Below are 22,859 nucleotides of genomic sequence, written 5' to 3' on the forward strand. Positions count from 1 at the left end.
ACTACAAAAGGTACTACCACAGATATACGATAAAAATTTTACTATAGAAAATTCTACAAAAATACTACTGCAGAAATACTACTGAACCACTTAAAGGCAGTGGAGTATTTCTGACACTGCGTTGTTCACATTCTTGTTTTGTTTAACTTTTTTTTGTAGCAATTTTAAATATATTAAGCCTATCCCAAAAAAATATATTTTTTAAATGCCATACTTTTTGTCGGTGCTTAGGTTGAATTGGAGGTGCTTGAGCACCCTCAAAAACAAGCTGGTTACGCATATGATTTCGGCCTTACCAAAGTGAAGCATTCCCACTCTAGAGGAAATCATGTCATCCTCCCATCCGCCCGAGTCGTCGGATATCCATTCGTCCATATCGTCAGACGTCCATTCGTCCATGTACTAGTGAGCGTGTCTATTGATAGGTCATTTTCTCCCTCGGGTTAGGTAATACCAGAGGCCCTCCTTTTCCCTGATTTTTTTTCCCTTTTCTGCATCGCCGCATTGCCTTCAAAGGTGCTGCGACTGCATAGTGCAATTTCTTGGAGCACTATTCTTTTAAAAGTGGGCGCGGCTACTTCTCGGAGTCGACTAAGCGTTCTATGATATCAGTATAGATTAGGGCACACAAAAGCGTACGTTAATACACGAAAATCGAATGCAAATAAAATGAATTTTTGATTTTTGATTTACGAAAAGTCACAAAATGTCCGTCAATACAAAAACATACGTACAGTAATCACACTCTGAACATACCTGTCAACCTGTACGTTTTTGCCGTACAAAGTACGTTTATCATGATTTTTAAGACGTGTACGACGTACAAGAAAATCTGTACGGAAAAACGCAAATTTGGCAATTATGGGTAACATCCGGTATACACCGACTATCACGAAACGGCAAATCAATCAAATCAAACGAGTTTGAGTTGTGTAGTGAAACGAAATCCGTCTCTTTTTAAAGAATTGTCTTATTCGGCTCAACTCATTAAAGAGAGTCGGCTCTCAAACGGGTAACTTGCTTTGATGCATTATATTACGAATCATTATGTTGTATAAAGAAGTTAAAAAAAGGAAGTATAAAAGAAGAAAATGAAAAAAAAAAAACAGGTTTGTGGTCATCCCTTTAATCAGTATATTACCAACAATAATTTAATCCAGAAAATAATTTAATAATTTGAATAAGAAAATGTATTATTCTACTTAATTATATTTGCATGTATTTTTTCCTTCTACAGCGAACGTCCAAGCTACTTAATTTTTGAACTTTTTTTAATAATAAACCTCATTCATGCCGAGCAACTCACAACAAAATCTCAATTAACAATATATATGATATAACCAGGGCACCACTGCGGTGCAGTGGTTAGCACTTGTGCGGCACAGTTCATGTCATGGGAACCTGTCGTGGGTTCAAATCCAGCTCCAGACTTCCTGTGCGGAGTTTGTATGTTCTCCCTGTGCTTGCGTGGGTTTTGTCCGGGCACTCCGGTTTCCTCCCATGTTCCAAAAACATGCATTTCAGGTGAATTGGCCAGTCCAAATTGTCCCTAGGTGTGAATGAGCGGATGAGTTGTCTGTCCCTGTGTGCCCTGCGATTGGCTGGCAACCAGTTTAGGGTGTCCTTTGCCCACTGCCCGGAGATGGCTGGGATGGGCTCCAGCACCCCCCGCAACCCTAATAAGAATAAGCGGTACGGCTGATGAGATGAGATGAGATGATATAACCAAACTCATATGTAACAGCGGTTTACCTGTCCCACTAAAGATCCACATTCACGCTGGACTGGTTGATGAGGTTTTTATTACAGTTTCTGCAGATGAAATGAGTCACAACATTAGCTTCTCTGATCGCTTTGATCTCTTTTTTGTGGATCACCAAAAGATGTGTCTTACCGTCGGCAGCTCCCTCCGTAGACTGCCAACAAAACCCCGCCTTCCGGTCACATGTCAAAAGCCAAGACAAACCTTACCCCATACCAGCAGGTAGAACTGTTGGACTCATCATTGCAGGACACTTACCAAAAACTATACACATATTCTGCAATATGGCGGCGCCCTGTACGGCTGCGGCTGCATCTGCTCCCTACAGTTTCCTACATTTTGGTCAAAAACCCCAGTCTTCGACTCAGTTTTTGAGGGCGAACAAAGACAACTCTAACTTCAGATTAATATACGATCGCAGTTTTTGCTGGATATGCGAACATCCAGAAATCCAGCGCTCGTTGCTACGACCACTCTGGAGTGTTTACTTAGCCTCGGAGTGCTACGTCAACAAGACCCAGTGGCCTACAAAGCAGCGAAGAAAAGTGGCAAGAGGAGGAGCTGTGACCGGAGGAGGAAGCGAGGCCCGACAACCTCACTAGGCTGAAGGCTAAACCCTTCAAAACGCCTCTCCCATCCATTTTCCTCTCCAACGTTCGCTCCCTGGACAACAAACTGGACCTTTTACAAGTGGAACTTACATTGAACCACGAGATGACGAACTGTTGCGCTATAATTCTGACGGATACATGGCTAAACTCATCTATCCCGGATGACGCTGTTAGCATTGCTAACTGCTTTCCGCGCTGATAGAAGCGGCGAGCTCACCGGTAAGAGCAGGGGTGGCGGACTATGCATATATACCAACAACAACTGGTGTAGAAATGTTAGGATAATCACTGCTCACGAGACATTGATCATTTGACGGTGATCTGCAGACCCTTCTACCTACCGAGGGAGTTTAGTGCTACCATCATTACTGCCGTGTATGTGCCCCCCAGCGCTAATACAAAGGAGGCAATGGACGTTCTCTACCGAACTGTGAGTGAACTGCAGCATGCTTAGACCGAATGCATTTTTATTGCAGCGGGGGACTTTAACCAGGCCAACATGAAAACAGTTCTCCCGCATTTCCACCAGCATGTCAACTTTGCTACAAGAGGTAGGAACACATTAGACTTGGCCTACACAAATATCAGAGGAGCATACAGAGCAGCCCCCCGCCCCCACCTTGGCTCATCAGATCACCTTTCTGTAATGCTAATTCCTGCATACAAGCCCCTGCTGACCAGAGAAAAACCTACAGTGAAGCAGGTGAGGTGTGGACTGAGGGGGCAATGGAGGCACTACAGGACTGCTTTGAATGCACGGATTGGGACATGTTTAAATCGGCTGCCACTTACAACAACAAAATAAACATAGATGAGTATGCCATGTCTGTGTCAGCCTACATCAGTAAATGCGCAGAAGACGTCAGCAATACCAAAACCATCTGCACCCGTGCCAATCAGAAGCCATGGATGACTGCTGAGATACGCAAATTGCTAAAGGCACGGAACCTTGCCTTTAAATCTGGTGACGAGGAGGCGCTGAGATTAGCGAGGGCTAACCTGAACCGTGCTATCAGACTAGCAAAGCGATCGCACAGTCAAAAAATCCAGGACCGTTTCCTCAGCACAACCAACACCAGGGATATGTGGAAAGGCATTCAGGCCATCACCAGATACAAGCCAACCACAGCCCCAGTGCAGGACACTAGCATGGACTTTCTGATTGACCTCAACAACTTCTTTGGGAGGTTTGAGGCACAAAATGGCACCCCTGCAGCGAAAGCGGTTCCACATCAGGACGAAAGAGCACTCCTCCTGGACTCAACTGACGTGAGGAAGACCCTGAGAAGGGTCAACACCCGGAAGGCTCCAGGCCCGGACCACATTCCAGGGCGGGTCCTTAGGGAGTGTGCCGATCAGCTGGCTTGTGTACTAACAGACATTTTCAACACCTCGCTAGACCAAGCCACGGTACCATCATGCTTCAAGATTGCCACCATCATCCCAGTGCCAAAGAACCCCCCGATCTTATCATTGAACGATTACCGGCCCGTTGCACTGACTCCCATCATAATGAAGTGCTTTGAGAGACTGGTTAAAGAGCACATCACCTCCAGTCTCCCCTCCTCACTCGACCCCTTTCAGTTTGCCTACCGGACAAACCGCTCCACCGGGGATGCCATCTCCTCTGCGCTTCACCTGAGCCTGACACACCTAGAGGAGAAGAACACCCATGTGCGGATGCTGTTCCTGGACTTCAGTTCAGCATTCAACACCATCATCCCACAACACCTGGTAGACAAAATGAGACTCCTGGGTTTCAACACCCTCCTGCGGAACTGGCTGCTGGACTTCCTCACTGACAGACCCCAGTCAGTGCAGATTGGTCAGAACATCTGCGATGTCATCACCCTCAGCACGGGCTCCCCCCAAGGCTGTGTCCTGAGCCCCTTGCTGTTCACCCTGATGACACACGACTGCGTCCCTAGGTCAGCCACAAACCACATCGTGAAGTTTGCGGACGACACAACAGTGGTGGGCCTCATCAGGGACGACAACGACCTGGCCTACAGAGAGGAGGTGGAGCACTCCTCCTGGACTCAACTGACGCCAAGGGAAACCATAGACAAGAAAGAAATCCTGCCACAGACAGCAAGCAACTTGTTTGGCAGTTTGATTCCTGCAAGGGAAGGCGTGCACCATCTTGGAGAAATGATCAGTTACGACCAGGACATCTACAGACTTGTTCTCTTGCTCAGCAGTCCAAACGTCTATACAGACCAACTCCATAGGCTCAGAGATGACGATGTTCTTGAGTGGTGCACGGTTGTGTGGTTCCGGTGTTTTCCCTACTATACAACGCTGACAGGATTTAACATAGTTTGCAACATCACGTTCCATGCCATTCCAGAAGAATCGTTGCCTCACCAGAGACAAAGTACGGTTCTGGCATTGGTGACCTGCTGAGTCATGGAAACTGTGGAAAACTTTCTGTTTCAATGAGTCAGGCACCACAAACTGGAAGATCTTCTTGGCCATGCGAGGATCTTTCCTTATTTTGTAGAGCATGTCAATCTGTATGGTGAGTCTACTCCAATGCTTCAGTAGTTTATCTTTCAGATCTGATCTGCCACTATGTCCCGGTCCGAAGCCTACGATCTGAGAGTGCTGGTCTTCTGATGATCCCGAGAGCAAAAAAGTCTTCTGCTGGTTCGAGAGCGTTCTCCATCCGGGCACCGGTGCTGTGGAATGCTCTTCCCCCTGAGATTCGATCTGCAACCTCAGTGGAAATGTTTAAATCTAAACTTAAAACTCACTTCTACTCCATTGCATATGAATAACCTACTCCTCTTGTCGGTTGAAAATAGTTTGTGTAATATAGTGTAACAATCTGTGAAGCCCTTTGAGACTCTTCGTGATTTAGGGCTATACAAATAAAAATGACTTGACTTGACTTGACTAGTTTCATCACACTAGGCGACTCGACAGCTCTCTTCGCTTGGTAGGTCTCTTGTGTCTATGCACAAAGTACACGGTTCTGCTTATTATGTTGTCGTGTTCTTGTAGACCAACAAGCTGACTCTGTGGGAGTGCCGTTGACTGATCTTCCTTCTGCAGAAGATTGAAGTTAGCTTCACTTGACCTTTCCTCACTAGTTTGCGGCCTCTCTTGCGCTTATGCTGGGCACCAGATTCAGATGTGAGCCTGAACAGAGGTTTTGCCTTTGCAGAACATGCTTCAATGAAGCATTAGTAATACATCACCATGCCTAGAAAAGGGGCAGCACGGAGGCGCAGTGGTTAGCGCTTGTGCGGCACAGTTCATGTTATGGGAACCTGTCGTGGGTTCAAATCCAGCTCCAGACTTCCTGTGCGGAGTTTGTATGTTCTCCCCGTGCTTGCGTGGGTTTCCTCCGGGCACTCCGGTTTCCTCCCACGTTCCAAAAACATGCATTTCAGGTGAATTGGCCGGTCCAAATTGTCCCTAGGTGTGAATGAGCGAATGAGTGGTCTGTCCCTGTGTGCCCTGCGATTGGCTGGCAACCAGTTCAGGGTGTCCCCTGCCCACTGCCCGGAGATGGCTGGGATGGGCTAATGAGGATAAGCGGTACGGCTAATGAGATGAGATGAGATGCCTAGAAAAGATCTGATTTTACTAGGGAAAGGCGTCTTACCGTCAGACTCCATTAGGTCAGCAACTTGTAGGTCATTTATCGCTCTCACCTTCTCGGGTCAGTCCGAATTCCATCCTCACTGATGACATGCCCAAGAAATTTCACAGTCCGTCTGTGGAAAAAACACTTTTTGGGTGCAAGCTTGAGGTTGTGTTCCTTGAAGCGAGTAAACACCATCTGCAGGCGTTGGAGTGCAACTTCCTCTGTTGGGGCAAACACCATCCGATTGTTGAGGTAACATAATAGGCTCCTGAAATTCTGATCACCGAATATCGACATCATCATCCTCATAAATGTTGCTGGGCTGTTGCAAAGTCCCTGAGGGACCTGGTTGTACTCGTGAAGCCCAAAGGGTGATGAGAATGCCGTGTACTTTTTGTTATCAGGGTCCAAGGGGACATTGTAGTAGCCTGACGTCAGGTCCATCGTGGAGAAAAAGGCATTTCCCCCAAGTGCGGCCAAAGCATCAGCTTGATGCGGTAGTGGATAGGCATACTTTATGGTTCTCGCATTAAGCCTTCTGAAATCAGTACATACCCTGAGTTCTCCATTCTGCTTCCATATGAGAACAAGTGCAGATGCATAGTTGCTGGTCGACTTCTGAATAATTCCTTTCTCTTCCATTTCGTTCAGTGTCGTCCTCAGTTTTTCATACTGACTTGGTGGTATACGTCTGTAGGGTAGACGGAACGGCTTATCATCAATAAGGTGGATACGATGTACAAACTCTTTGGCCTCTCCACAGTCCATCTTATAGCGAGAAAAAAATTGACTCGAATTGTTCGATGATATGAAGGAGCTTGTCTTTACACTGCACCAAAACCTCGCATGACTTCAGGTCAATGTCTTGCAGTCCCAGAGCTTCCAATGTACGCATCATGTTTTCTTCTGACATGGGTTGGACCTCTTTGCTCTGTACACTCTGCACGTTGCACTTGACCTCCTCTGCACTGGGCAGGTCTTCCGCTGCGATACAAGGGGACACAACTGTAATTTTTCTGTTTCTTCCCAGCACCACAACTCTGTCCGTTACTCCAAAGTGGAGTAACAACTCTTCCAACAAGGACTTGTCTGGGCCCAGCCTTAGATTGGGTTGGCTCAATGACCACTGTGCTGCCCGCTGACATCCCCGCCGACTCAGGTAACTTTCCCCAAATAAGGTACTTGGTCCGTGGATTCAGCGTCACGTAACTCTTGATTTTCACTGTCCCTACCTTATCTGGAATGCAATCACCTCTCCATCTCTCTGTGTTATTAAGCATTGACAGGAATTGACTGTGGTTATCGAGCAGGAGTAGAAACTAATCTCCAATAGCCTTCAGTGCTCTTCAATTGAGTCAAAATATGTTTGCGCAGACCAGTTAGTTTCCCTGAGGCAGCGGGACAGCTTTCTTCACTGGACAATGACGTCGAGAATGCCCTGGAGCATGGCAGTGAAAGCAAAGCTTTTTTTCTTGGCAATGAGAGAAAGCACTGTGTTCGTCATCTTTGCAAATAATACATGGCTTGTCAGTGAAACCATTAATTCTGTCTCCAGGTCGCCTGGTTGGAGTTCGTCTCATCTCTTGAAATTGGTTAGAGGCACCACGTAGGAGAACTTTCTCCAACATACTAATAACGTCCGTTAGAGGGACATACTGTGGGCTCGAAGTCTGAGGTGGCTCGTGCATGAGGGTTGGACTATGGCTCACCTCAGCTTTGTGTACGGCAATTTCCGCCCTATTCGCAGGTTGTTGTAGGGAAGCTGCTTTGTAGCTCTTCTCAGTGTGGTATTCATTCAGCACCTCTAGTACTTCACATGCTGACCCCTTATCGATGGTTTTGGATCTGAAAGTGAGTGCCAGTTCTTTGCAAGAGCAGTTCCTAATAAACATGCGAGTTACCTCAATTTCAGGGTTGTCCAATATTTTGCCGTGCTCTCTCAAGCAGTCAGAGGCAAGGTCAGCTGCTCTGTTTAGTCTCAGCCAGTAGTCATAGGGTTCTTCCTGGTCTTTAGGCAAGGTTGAGTAAAAGTCAGCTAAAGGGACAGCAGAGTACATGGTACAGCTAAAGTTTTTTTCTGAGAAGACTATAAATCATGTCAGGGCGGGTATAGACGTCTATATTACTGTTTCTAATGCCAAAACACATCTTTAGCTTTTCCTCCTAAATGCATAATGATTTCCTCGGCCTGCTCTTCAAGCCTCATTACTCTTCTTAATAACTGTCCTCATTAGATCTTCCCACTCATGTACTTTTATTGAGTCTGAGCCATCCCCAATAAATGATGGTGGTTCCTTAACCTGAACCTGTGATACATCTGACACATGACTAAGCTGACTCAATATGTTTGCTACATCTTGTGTGGCAGCAGTGCTAGGAGCTACTATATTGTGTGACTGTATACGTGAGAAAATGCTATCAGCCAATTTATGTCCTATCTCCTGAATAATATTTGTCATGTGATCAGCTACACCCTCAGAAATGTCACTTGTGGAATTTGGCATAGATGTGGGTCTGACCTGAGGTGAAGGTAGGCTGGCATGTTGGTCAGCTGCATTATAGGTGCTGACACTAGAAACTGTCTCTACTCTATGTGTAGCAACACCTGTGGTAAAACTATCAACAGAGGGGATGGGGTAAACATGCCCCTGCCCCTGCCAATGTGAATAGGTGTGTCAAATTGTGGAGCTAACACATTGCTCTGATTAAACATGTTTCAAAGATGTCTCATCAACAGAAAAACATGTAAATAAGTCAAAATCACAAAATAAATCAGCAGCCTGCGTAACACGTCACTGTATAGCACACTTAGTTATCTGCATCACTGTGACACTGCACGGTAATGAGCTTAACGATAACGTCCATGTAACTAAAATTTCAAATACTGTGAGCTGATGGCTTTATGAAACGATGTGGCAGGTAGGACAGTCCTCGGTTCGGAGAGCTTGATAGAAGTCATGGGTCACATGTCAAAAGCCAAGACAAACCCTACCCCATACCAGCAGGTGGAACTGTTGGACACTTACCAAAAAACTATACACATATTTCAGCAGGAATTTCAATAAAACAAAAGTTATTATTACACCCGTTACATATACACACACACAATATAACATGTTAAACTACATAAATAAACACGTTTGAAAAAAATAGGGTGTAAGATTATTTTGTATTTTGGAGGGGAAAATACGACAGTTTGTAAGGGCATGGAACCCTGGAGGTTGACAGGTATGCACTCTCGAAAACATACGTAAAAATGTGGTGCAACAAGGGTTGCTGACTAGTTAAAATGTTATATTTTGAGATTCATGTTGTGTAATCCGTATCTAACTTTTAGAGGAAGTTTTTATTTTTCAGGGTATTGAGTTTTGTATAGCAGAAAGAATAAGAGAAGTACTAGTATATCACCGCTAGATGACAAAGTCTCACAGGTCAGAGAATGGTGCTTGGGCCAAGTCTCACGGGACCTCACGTGATTTAGTGAGACTTGCTCAATAAATTAACCTTAATGCCAACAATTCAATTGTGTCGTGTGAGACTGACATTTATCATCTATTTTGCAGGTGAGCTGTATACTGTATACTGGGAACACACTTACTGTGGGGATGATAATATGTGAAAATATGTGTGTAAAGGTTGTATGTGATGCCTGTAAACTTTACAAAAAGGGCAATAGTAAGAGTGAGTCATTCATTAGCATAAGCACAAATAGGGCTTTGGGTCAGGTATGTTATGTTATGCTGGACTGGGTTAAGAGTGTACTGTGATGTAAATTTGTTTATTTTGATACCAAATAATATGAGGTGAGACTTGCTCAATGTTGAACCTAATGTCAACAATTAAATTGTGTTGTTTGAGACATTTATCATCTATTTTGCAGATGAAGTAAAACAACAACAAAAAAACACATATATATATATATATATATATATATATATATATATATATATGTCACGGTCGCCGTGGCGACCAGTCTGCCGCGCCTCCGAACTCAAGCTGTAGCAGATCAGCTGATTGCTGGTCTGCTACTTAAGGCTGGGTTGTGGGTTTGGTGGGCGCTGGCTTATTACACATTCCCCGGTTTGTTATGCCTTGTCCTGTTTTAGTTTTAAACATTGTCCGTTCTGTTATGCCTTGTCCTGTTTAGTTGAGTTGGAAGAAACAACTGTTTGTTTTGTCATGTCCCAGAGTTTTGGACAACTTTTATTTTGGTGAATAAAAGTTTTGGATCGTTACGCAATTGAGTTCTCCCTTCCTGCCTCCTGCCTCCGTTCCGGTCCGGTCACCCCTTCAACTCCACCATGCCTCGTGACAGCCCCCTTCCACTCCACCTTGTAACAGAATAAGCCAGCCACGACTAGAACTCAGCGAACGATCCCAGCGCGACTTGGAGAGAGCTGGAGAATGCAGTTTGGCAAGCGCCCACTGAGGTAACCTTCCCTCCCCGTTCGAACCACGGCCCCGCCCGTCGTGGCCATTGCTGTGCCTCGAATGGGGTCCCTGGAAGAATTGACGCCTGCCTGTTCGACTCTCATGCCTGCCTGCCCGACTCCTGTGCCGATTGCCTGCTATTCCGTCTCCCCTGCGTTCCAGTCCGACTCCGACTCCGCTGCCCGTCGGGCCGACTCCGACTCCGCGGCCTGCCGGGCCGACTCCGACTCCGCGGCCTGCCGGGCCGACTCCGACTCCGCTGCCTGCCGGGCCGACTCCGACTCCGCTGCCTGCCGGGTCGACTCCGACTCTGCTGCCTGCCAGTCCGACTCTGCTGCCTGCCAGTCCGACTCTGCTACTCCTGTTTTGCTGGTTCTGATTTTGACTCGCCTGTTTTGCCGGTTCTGATTTTGACTCGCTTGTTTTTGCCGGTTCTGATTTTGACTCGCTTGTTTTTGCCGATTCTGATTCTGACTCGCTTGTTTTTGCCGGTTCTGATTCTGACTCTCCCCTGTTTGCCGGTTCCGATTCTGACTCGCTTGTTTTTGCCGATTCTGATTCTGACTCTCCCCTGTTTGCCGGTTCCGATTCTGACTCGCCTGTTTGCCGGTTCTGATTCGGTCTGTCCTCCGTGTTTGCCGGTTCTGATTCGGTCTGTCCTCCGTGTTTGCCGGTTCTGATTCGGTCTGTCCTCCGTGTTTGCCGGTTCTGATTCGGTCTGTCCTCCGTGTTTGCCGGTTCTGATTCCGTCTGTCCTCTGTGTTTGCCGGTTCTGATTCCGTCTGTCCTCTGTGTTTGCCGGTCCCGATTCCGTCTGTCCTCTGTGTTTGCCGGTCCCGATTCCGTCTGTCCTCTGTGTTTGCTGGTCCCGATTCCGTCTGTCCTCTGTGTTTGCCGGTCCCGATTCCGTCTGTCCTCTGTGTTTGCCGGTCCCGATTCCGTCTGTCCTCTGTGTTTGCCGGTCCTGATTCCGTCTGTCCTCTGTGTTTGCCGGTCCCGATTCCGTCTGTCCTCTGTGTTTGCCGGTCCCGATTCCGTCTGTCCTCGTGTTTGCCGGTCCCGATTCCGTCTGTCCTCGTGTTCGCCAGTCCAGTTTGCCTGCCGGACCCCCCCAACCCTGCCGAGCGTCGAACCATTCCGGGGCGTGAGGTAGTATTTTTTTTTATTTTTATTTTTTTCCTTTTTTGGGGACCTCAGGAGCTGTCCCTTAAAGGGGGGGCTCTGTCACTGTCACCGTGGCGACAAGTCTGCCGCGCCCACGAACTCAAGCTGTAGCAGATCAGCTGATTGCTGGTCTGCTACTTAAGGCTGGGTTGTGGGTTTGGCGGGCGCTGGCTTATTACACATTCCCCGGTTTGTTATGCCTTGTCCTGTTTTAGTTTTAAACATTGTCCGTTCTGTTATGCCTTGTCCTGTTTAGTTGAGTTGTCCTGTTTAGTTTGTTTTGTCATGTCCCAGAGTTTTGGACAACTTTTATTTTGGTGAATAAAAGTTTTGGATCGTTACGCAATTGAGTTCTCCCTTCCTGCCTCCTGCCTCCGTTCCGGTCCGGTCACCCCTTCCACTCCACCACGCCTCGTGACAGCCCCCTTCCACTCCACCTCGTGACAATATATATATATATATATATATATATATATATATATATATATATATATATATATATATATATATATATATATATATTTATATATATAGAAAACAGATGTGTAACTCTAGCTGGAGCTAGCCCATCCACCTGAGTCTCGTTACAAAAACACACCAAAAATGTATGTAAATACACGTGTGTAAATACTCACATTAAATGTATATAAACACGCACAAAGACGTCCATAAACCCACACAAAAACAGGTGAACACGCACAAAACGGGCGTAAACATGCACACGAACATACGTAAAACACAGAAAAATGTACTTGAACACAAAAAAAACTTGCGTTAAACTCACAAAATTGTATGTTAACACACAAAGATAATAAGAACGTCGTTACCTAACGGCGTTATTTATAACAGCGTTATTCCTAACATTGGTCATAAATTACTATCAAAACACCCATTTTGCTCCTGTTACGTATCATGTCAGAAGTGCCCAATAAGTGGATGACACCGAGTCAAACGCAATGGTAGTGTGGGTAGATCACATAGTATGAACAAAACAAGTGTTGGGCTATCATCTCCTCACTATAAATGTTATAATGAGGTGATGATAAGCTGGGTAGCATGGCAACTGGGTGGTTGGAACGCACGCAGCTCCACGGTGCAGAGGCCCAGGATTCAATTCCAGCATTGCGGCCTCTCCGTGCGGAGTTTGCATGTTCTTCTTGTGCCTGCGTGGCTTTCCTTTGTGCACTACTGTTTCCTCCCATATTCCTCCAAGATTAATCTTTTTTAAAGGATCACGTAATATTGTTGGGGACAAAACAATGATTGCTTGATATTGTTGGTAACTCATTACCTCTGTCCATGCCCATTCTATGCCTTTTGGCACATATTCGCTGTAAAAAACTAAATTGTTTTATCAACGTGATTGTGCTGTAATGTCTTGAAGTGACAGCATAATTCATTTTGCTCCAAGCTGTCCGCTGCCAACTTTTTTGACATAGCTAGCACACCGTTCAGCTCATTTCCCTCCACGGTCATAGTGAAGTGCTATGTACTCTTCGTCAAACTTCCTCGTCTTAGCTAAAAAAGTTCCCCAAAGTCAAAAGTGCCCCCTTTGACATAGTCTTGCGCCCCACCCCAGTCAGGGTCCGCCTTACTACTGGCTTACCTGCACATGTTCCGCTCGGATTGGCACCTCCTGACTTCTGTGCAATGTTATACGCCCTCTGCAGGACAAACACAAAACAACACTGTCCTGTAACCTTGTCAGCTTGATAATGCATTGAGGCGTTGAAGGTTTTGTATTTCTATTTGGTATTTCTTGTTTATTTTTTTCCTTTCTACTCATTTGGCAGCGTCCATACATAAAATGAGCATATCACCCCGGAAAAAGTAATGAAAGGTTGATTTAGACGCCTGTTCCCAAAATAACTTTTGACGCTTCTTCTATCAATTTAATGATTGCATAATATTTCCAACAATCATTCCACATCCCAAATTCCGTAAACCATCAGTTGCTGGCATAATATAACTGAGCATGAGCTGAGAAATGCTGTGTTCCGTTCAAACCCCATTTTGAAAAGCTAGTTATTGCAAAATATTGTGCCATGTCATGACAGAAAACAATTGAGAAACACGGATTTAGACAATTACCAATAGTGCTCATAATGTTAAATTCAACCATTTTCAAAAAGAAAATCACATAATTTTGGAGTTTAAAAGTACTTATTTTTTTAGGGTTGGTGGGACCGTCAAGGGGTCGCCCGGATGTAGGCCACTTCTAAAATGTATCTAATAAAAATACAGCACAGTTTAAACAGCGATAAAGGCATATATCCATCCTTTTTTTTTCCTTTTTTTTTTTTTCAAAAAAATAAAATAAAACCAGCAAAATCAAAACGACTTCAAGTACCATATATACTCACATATAAGTCTGTATTGGCATATAGACGACCCCCTGGAAGTGCTTTAAAATAGCCACATACTATAAGTAATTCAAAATATTAATAAAGCGTGTACCTAAACATAGATACTTATTCAATTACGTTGTTGACAAAAGAATAATATACTGGTACAAAGCTAAAAATATAAAGTTTTAAAATTATTTACCTTCCAGCAGCGCTTCAATGGCAGACACTCGTATTTGGCAATCGTTTCCTGCTTCGACTCGATCTTTGTTGTCAATGTTTTCTATCTCAAACTTGCCAATTGCCAGTTTGAGGCCCCTGCTTTAGGGCCCGGTCACACAGCCGTTTGCGCCTGTATCGCGGGTAAAATTTTGCGATTTTTTTTTTTTGCCCGTGGTTGCCCGCGATGGAAAATGCGCAAAATTGGCCAACCCGCTGTTCATCGGTGGTATGCCCGCAAAACAGACGCCGGCGACTGTTCCGCTTCCTCATCGCGTCATTTCCGCGTCATTTCCGCGTGTGGACCACGGGTATAAAAGCTGCCGAGCCGGGCTGTAGAAATCATAACCGCTCAAGACACAGTCCCGTGAAGATCAAGATTTCAAGCTATGTCACCGAAGAAGCCAATATGTTATTATTGTAATAGTTTTTCATTTTTATTTTATTATCTTGTTATGAAATGAAAATAAATGTCAAGAAATAAAAATGGATTAAGAAGAGGTCTCTAGGGTGACGGGGATCCATGTTCACCCCTTGACGTCTCGATCACAACTGACGTGTGCTCGGCAAATCGTGCTGTATATACACGGAGAAAGGCGTTTGACCGTCACACGCGTTACACACGCTAATTCACGTGATAACACCGCGTTACAGGCGCAGAACAAATGTGCTATGACCGTGCTTCACCCACGATTACCCGCTAAAATTTCGCGTCCTACCCGCGTGTAACCACGCCCTGGCCGCAGCCGTAGCACGTCGTTCCGTGTCTGTACAGCGTCATTACCTCGTGTGTACCACGTGTGCCGCCCGCGTGTGAATTTCCGCCCGCGTGTAAAGCACGGCTGTATCTCGTTTGTATGGCGATCTCAAAGCGTCCCACAGCGTCTGCTTCACAGGCAGAAATTTCTGGCCGTGATTCAGCCTCGATACGCCCGTGAAAGGCTGTGTGACCGGGCCCTTACCGTCCTATTCCTTATCACTAACTTTCTTAGTACATTATTATGTGTCATGATTGCCAAAATGAAGACATCTGTTGCAATCGTTTGGCGCGCAGGAGCGCGCTCTCTGATTGGCTGGCACTCTCCTCTAAAGCTGTCAGCGGCCAGAGGAGGGTGTCAGACCGTACTTGTGTCTCCCTGTGTGTTTTGCCAGATTCCAGTACCAAAGACCTTTTCTGTTTGATTCCTGCCTGTCTTCTGTGTCGACCTGTTTCTGCCCCACGCTTACGACCTGCTCTTCTGCCCTGGCGATCGACCTGCCTGCTAAGACGTATCGATTCTGCCTATCTGTCACGGAACTGCCATTGCGTTCAACGCTGCTAGCGATCGACAATCCTCGGCTTCCTAAGCAAGCTCTGTCAGCTCAATCCAATAAAGATTCCTTGAAAACGAACGCAACTGGGTCCGAGATTTCATTCTGGTTCCTGACAGAACGGTCTGACCAGAAATAGGACCCAGCAAACGTTTCTCACGAGCGCCGATCAGAGAAAGGAGCCATGTCGCGTTCGCATTGGACTGAGGCGGAGCTCCGACGGATTTCGGGTGACGTGTCCGCCGTTCTCCGACTTATCCGGCAACAACAAGAAATGCTTCAGCACCAGCAAGCTAAGTTGGACGCCCTCCCAGAAATGCTCGCTCGTCAGCTGCACGCATCGGTTCCGCCTCCAGGTAATTCTCTGCCTGCCGTGCCGCCGCAAGCCCCGCCTCCTACGCGCGTGAATTTTCCCGCCCTCGAAATGGCGGAGCCACAACTGGGCGCGCTGGAGATGTTCTGTGGGGATCCCGCCCAGATCCGCCCCTTCTTAGTAAACTGCCGTCTGATTTTCGACCTCCAGCCCCGCAAATTCGCGACCGAAGCGGCGAAAGTGACATTCGTAATAAATCACCTATGTGGAAGGGCTCGACTTTGGGGAACAGCCAAGTTTGAAGGGGGTTCGACGGCATGCTCATCGTTCGACCTACAGGCTCCTCTTCGGCCGACGCCTCCCGGTCGCTCATGAACATTTGCCAGGGGAGGTGCACCATTGCCGACTACTCCATCGATTTTCGGACACTAGCGTGCCAAAGCAATTGGAACTAGCGGACTATGTGAAGGACGAGTTAGTGGCCCACGCTCCTCCGGCCAAGCTCGACGAGGCGATTGTGTTGACAGCACGGATCAATCGTCGGGTCCAGAGGCGACGCCGTGAAAGAGTCCGCCGGAGCCACCCAGCTTCCTGCTCGCTCGAGAGGGTCGACGCCGTCTCGACATTCCGGCAGCCACCCGCGATTCCTCTAGACCAGGGGTGTCAAACTCGTTTTAGCTCGGGGGCCACACGATAGAACAAACATTCTGTCGGGGCCGGACTAGTATATTAGAGAGAAAGAAAAAGAGAGAAAGAAATAAGACAAAGCGGAGAGAAAAAGAGAGTGGGTGGGACAATGAAAGAGAAAAAGAGAGAGAGAGAAAAATGGAGGAAAAGAGAGAGAGAGGAAAAGGGAGAGCGAGAGAGAGAGGAAAAGGGATAGCGAGAGAGCCAGGAAAAGAGAGGAAAAGGGAGGAAGAGAGAGAGGGAGAGAAACACATACAAGTACAGTGTCTTTGTTCGAGGCACCTGGCTTTGGCAACATCAAGTGGACATATTTCGACCTGCAGCTCGTTTTTCTCTTGCGCTTCTCTGAGCGTTGTCTCGCGGGCCGGATTCAACCCCTTAGTGGGCCTGATCTGGCCGCCGGGCCGCATGTTTGACACGCCTGCTCTAGACCCACCAGAGGCTATGGAGGTGGATCGCACGTCGCTGTCCGTCGAGGAGCGTCAGCGCCGACTCTCTACCGGCCTCTGTCTGTACGGTGGTGGGCAAGGACACTGGGCATCATCCTGCCCATCAAAAGGGGGAGCTCACCGGATGGTTGGAGTCGTCCAGTTGGGTTTCATCCTCACCCCGATTCCCCCAATTGGAAGGCCAAGGCTCCAGGTGCACCTTCGAAGTTCCGGGTCAACCCGGTCCCTGTCCGCCCTTGTGGACTCGGGCGCGGAGATCAATATCCTGGATGCGGCCTTCTCCCGGAGTATGGGGTTGAGAGGCATTTCCCTTCCAACCCCAGTTCCTGCCCAAGCTCTGGATGGGCATCTATTGGGCACGGCATCACAAATTACAGAGCTGGTGGAGATGAGAATATCTGGTAACCACCGCGAGTGGATAAGTTTCTACCTGCTTCCTTCCCCCGGTCAACCGCTCGTCCTGGGACAACCTTGGCTGGTTAAGCACAACCTTTGCTTGGACTGGCGGACAGGGGCGGTCCTGGAGTGGGGTGGCTGAATGTCAACGAACCTGTTTTCACACAACCTCTCATCCTATCCTTTCCAGGTCTCCTCCCATCAGTTTGCCGGTTCGCCAGTGCCGCCCGCCTGCTCGCCTGCCCGGCCGTCTGCTCGCCTGCCCGGCTCTCCTGCTTGTCAGCCCGGCTCGCCTGCTTGCCAGCCCGGCCCGTCCGTTCGCCTGTCTCGACGTCAGTCTGTCCGCCTGCCCGACCCTCCGTCCGCATGCCTGCCTGACGCGTCGTTCGTCCGGGCGCCTGGACCGCTGATCCGTCCGCCTGGTTCGCCTGCCTGCATACCGGCCCACCGGTCTCGACGTCCGTCCACTCGCCGGTGCCGACGTCTGTCCTTCCGATGTCTGTCCGCCCGCCCGTCTCGACGTCCGTCCGTCTGCCTTACCACCGGTCTCGACGTCTGTGTGCCAGCCATATTGGATCGTCCGTCGGCGTGTCTCGAGACCGGTCTGACATGAAGCCTGCCTGCCAGTCTACCTATTGCCTGAATCTGGACTAACCAGTTCCGCGCCGAGGTCGTTCCCGAGGTTCCGGCTCATCGGTTCTTCCACCTTCTGCTAGCGATCGACAATCCTCGACTTCCTGAGCAAGCTTTGTCAGCTCAATTCAATAAATATTCCTTGAACGAACGCAATTGGGTCCGAGATTCCATTCTGGTTCCTGACAATTATGGGCAGGAAAAAGAAATAAAACCAACAAAATCACAATAAACTGAGATGTGGTCCCTTTGTGAACAAAAAAGGAGAACATTTTTCTTGATAACTCGCACAAAAGATAAAATGTTAGCTGTATTTTATGCAGAAAATGTAAAAAGCTAGTTAGATAACTCTCTAAATAGCTAAAATGTAAGAAGTGAGTTTGCTACAAAGCTAAAAACGTAGCCAAAAACTGTGTTTGCTTTATAAATCCTATAAATTGTAATCTTATTTGTTGTATTTCCTGTAAAATAAATAATAAAAAATTGATAAAGACATTTGTTCAATACACAAATAGAGTGTCATTCTATTCTCTTAATTGCTCAAAAATTATCATCAGAACTTGAATAGATTATTTTTGTCCATGAACAGGGATTTTTTAATTTGAATTTCTAAAATATCAACTTACCATGTTATTACCATGTGGTTACTGGGATAATGATTAAAATTAGGGTCAAATACACTCATTTAACCAATGACAGTTGTGAGTGTGTTTGACTTTTTAGCTGGAAGAGTTTGAAGTACTAAAATAGGCATTAATCTACTTTGTCACTCAAGCTGTTTCTTCGAAATGCTTTGTAAATACGCAGGCATGTCTGACCATGCTTGTATAACAATTCCTTGACTAACTCAGTAACACAAGTTGATGCACAAACTGTAATTTGTGTTATTGTACTCGGTTTCTAAGTAGTGCTTTTAAAAAAAAGCACTTACAGCTTATGTTCGTTTCACGTCCACAAAAATACAGATCTCAGGTGCTGCTGATATTTGTAAAGCAGTGGCTCTCAACTGGTGGGTTGGGACCCAAAGGTGGGCCATGAACCCTTTTTCAGAGGGTTGTGGCCTTTGCCTTGGCAAAATAATGTTAAAAAAATAAAAAATAACTTAGGGTCATGTAAACTCTTTGAGAGTAAATGGCAATATTTCGTTGCAAATGCAAGTTAACACCAGCCATTTCACACCACAAACAAAGACCAGTAAAGTTTTGGTTTTTTTGGGGGTACCCGTTTCCTCCGGGCACTCCGGTTTCCTCCCACATTCCAAAGACATGCATTTCAGGTGGATTGGCCGGTCCAAATTGTCCCTAGGTGTGAATTAGCGAGCGAGTTGTCTGTCCCTGTGTGCCCTGCGATTGGCTGGCAACCAGTTCAGGGTGTCCCCTGCCCACTGCCCGATGATTGCGGGGATGGGCTCCAGCACCCCCGCGACCCTACTGAGGATAAGCGGTGCAGCTGATGAGATGAGATGAGATGAGATGAGATGAGATGAGATGTTTGTATGTTTATGGACCACAGTTCACGGATCCCTTAACCACATGGTAGGCAGGGCACCAATGAGGACACAACTCTGGACAGCTTTTCCACTGTTGACGGTTCCTAGTCTGTTTTTGGGTTGTGGCAAAGTTGGCACCAGTCCATTCCTTCATGTTGTCGTCCTGGCCCAGTTCTTTTTCATTCTTCCTCTCCTTCTGCCCCCTTGGGCACAGTCCCTGGAGAATAATCTTGGTCACCCCTGATGATCTTGCGACGTGACCTTACCAATTAAGTTTCCGTCTGCGCGCAGTTGACAACAGTTGTTCGTAGGGTCCATTGTGCCCTCCGATTGTGTTGCGCACCATTTCGTTTGTCACATGGGCAAAGAAGCTGATGCCTAGAAGTTTACTGTAGCATTGCATCTACATGGCTTGGATTTTCTTTTCCAGTTCTGCTGTGGGAATCCATGTCTCGCAAGCATAGAGGAATATAGAAGTAACAAGACTCATGTTTATATGTCCAGTGCCGTAAAAAAGTATTCGCCCCCTCCCTGAATTATGTGTTTTTTGCATATTTATCACATCCAAAGATTTGTGATCATCAAACACATTTTATTATCACCCAGAGATAGCACAAGGAAATACAAAATGCAGTTTTGAAATGTCGATTCTGTTTATAAAGGTACCAAAAAACTCTTAACCTATCTAACCCTATGTGAAAAAGACGTTGCCCTTGCCTTGTAAAATCCCAAAGTAACAGTGAATCACCAAATTGGGAAAGGTGAGTTCAATTATACAGACTAAACCCAAAATTGTTTGTCACCACCTGTGTTTTTTTAAGAAATCACTTAAATTGAATCTGTTAGACAAAATGAATCTCATGAACACAATTGACATGTGACGATCCAAAGAAAGTCCAGAAGAAATTAGTAAAAAAAAAAGAAAAGAAGAATTGAAGTCTGGAAGGATCACAAAGCCATTTCCAAGAATGTAAGACTCCAACAAACGACTGCCAGAGACATTATCCACAAATGGAGAACATTTGGAGCAGTGGCAAACCTTCCCAGGAGTGGTTAACCAACTAAAATAACTCAAAGAATGCAACCCTGTTCATACAGTAGGTTACAAAAGAACCCTGAACTGTAGGCCTCACTAACCTCAGTTAAGGTCAGTGTTCATGACTCCTCTATAAGAAAGACACTGACCAAAAATGGAATCCACGTGAGAGTTGCCAGGTGAAAACCACTGCTGTCACAAAATAACACAAAGAGTCGTCTCACATTTGCCAAAAAGGATCTTGAGTATCCACAAAACTTTGGAGAAACATTCTGTGGACTGATAAGTAAAAATCCAACTTTCTGGAAGGTACTGTCTCAAACACAGAGTTGAGTATGAGGTTGGTGAATATCTCCTCATTGAGATATTGTCTACCGTATTTACTTGCATCTGAGCCGAAATTACAACTATCAAAACAATACTGAAATCACGGGGTTAGCTTCTCATTAGCCAATGGTTGGCCAGAAACAAAAAGTGTTTGATTGCAAGCTCTCAAGATTGCAAAGGCTAAGGAATATGAATGGTTCACTGCTTCCACGGGGTGGTGTGTACGTTTTGTTCTATTTATTTTATACGTAGCTGTTTTAAATAAATTTTTGAATCTTTAGGTAATTCATTTTTTCCGACTGTTTCTTTTCACTAGGGTCAATGGAGCCCATCCCACCTGATTACAGGTAGTGGGCAGGGGACACTACAAAGGAATGTGCTATTGGAACGTAATTATTTCTCTCTGTAATAAGTACTGTAACATGTTATCGATAACATTTTGTAACTCAACTATTGTTACAACATGGTGCGTAACTCCTCTACCTTTTAAAACAAGGGTCTCAAACTTGCCAATTGCGGCCCAAGGAACAACACTTTGAGGCCCCTGCTTTAATATAAAAATTGAAGCCCTTATCGTTCCTGTAAAATTTGTCTAAAATTCCGATCCAAGATGTACCCAAAGTGTTGTTTTTAATAATTTAATCATCTTATTACTTTGATAATTACATTATTCATTTAGTTGTTATAAATGCACCATATTCCTATCCCATATTTGATTAAAGTATTTACTTTCTGTCTGTACTTTGACAGTTATGTTTTCAAGTGCCCTTGAATCTGCCATACTCTTATTATACAACCTTAAACATCCAGCTGGTTTCAAGCTTAACAATGGTCTGTTTGTGAACATGTAACCTCCTAACTTTGACAGAAAAATTTGATCCTAGTAAGTTTAATTTTGCATTTTGTAGAATCGACGCCCATTTTTTATAAGATAGGGGGAGAGCCATTTTTCAATGCCAATCCTGAGGGAAACCTTCTCTTTTTTAAAATTTAGTAACTTTGTCGTAAAAGTTCTCAACTGAACTGCTCTGTTCAGCTTATTTTTTCTTCGTCAAAATACTTGGTCTGGTCCCGGTTGTCAGTATTCTGGGGGTTAACAAAATTACGTTTTGATTAATTAACTTTTTCTTTAGTGATGTACCCAACTTTGATTTGGACAGACAACCATACGGTCTCTCTCACACACACACACACACACACACACACACACACACACACACACACACACACACACACACACACACACACACACACACACACACACACACACACACACACACACACACACACACACACCGACACTCATGCCTCGGGATAATTACACTCCCCAATGCATTAACTGGAGATGTGGGAGGAAACCAAAGTGCCTTGAGAAACCACTTTATCCACCATGCTGGAACATTTTAGTAAATCTTTCACAGAGATGGTTATTAGAATTGAACCCAGGCTAAATTCTAGCTACATTTCTTTCCCATGATACCACTGTCACATTTAAGTCAACACATTGAACGGCACTGCAGACTAGAGTCATTTGGACACAGTCAAAATGGTTCATTCCACATCGACATTGGCCCAATCTGAGGGTTTTTCAAATGCTGTCTTCGTGTCCTTATATTCTAGTTCAAGTTTGCTATGAAAAGGCAAAAGCTAGGGTAAAGGGTTTAGTGAACAGACCTTTTTCCCATGAGATGATCCCATGATCTAGGTAAGAGGCTCACTCCTCTATTGGGCAAGTTCTCTGTCTTCCTCTCTGGCACAGAGCAACCTATTTGATGCTGAAGAAGTGAAGAATGAGTTGCAGGGAGAGAAGGCCATCTGTCCCCATCCTGACTTTCTGCTCTGGGCATCTAAGGAGGAGATTAAAGTTAAATGGTTTAAGTAATCTGATTACAATAATCCCTCGTTTTTCGCGAGGGTTACGTTCCAAAAAGGGCCCGCGATTGTCAAAATTCACGAACTAGAACCCTTTATTTATTTATTAGGTCAAGTCATATTTATTTGTACAGTCCTCAAAACATGTCTCCAAGGACTGCACAGGCCGCAAATACACCATCCCCTGAACCAGCCATGTCCAAAGTCTGGCCTGGGGGC

At 45.8% G+C, this 22,859-nt stretch overlaps 1 protein-coding gene across 5 annotated transcripts in view; it reads right to left on the minus strand.

Moving 5' to 3' along the window:
• Window positions 1-22,593, minus strand: part of LOC148363516 (protein FAM107B-like) — a 56,801-nt gene extending 34,208 nt beyond the window's left edge. For 3 of the 5 annotated variants that reach the window (XM_088337421.1, XM_088337420.1, XM_088337423.1), the window contains exon 1: window positions 297-747. In XM_088337421.1, coding sequence (XP_088193547.1) covers window positions 297-399 — 103 coding nt within the window. In that variant the 5' untranslated portion in view covers window positions 400-747. The other 2 variants (XM_088337422.1, XM_088337424.1) reach the window with 2 other exon arrangements.
• Window positions 22,594-22,859: the final 266 nt, after the last annotated feature.

This window comes from Urocampus carinirostris, chromosome 6 (assembly GCF_059441175.1).
Source record: "Urocampus carinirostris isolate Australia breed hairy pipefish chromosome 6, RoL_Ucar_1.0, whole genome shotgun sequence".
NCBI classification, from domain to species: domain Eukaryota; kingdom Metazoa; phylum Chordata; class Actinopteri; order Syngnathiformes; family Syngnathidae; genus Urocampus; species Urocampus carinirostris.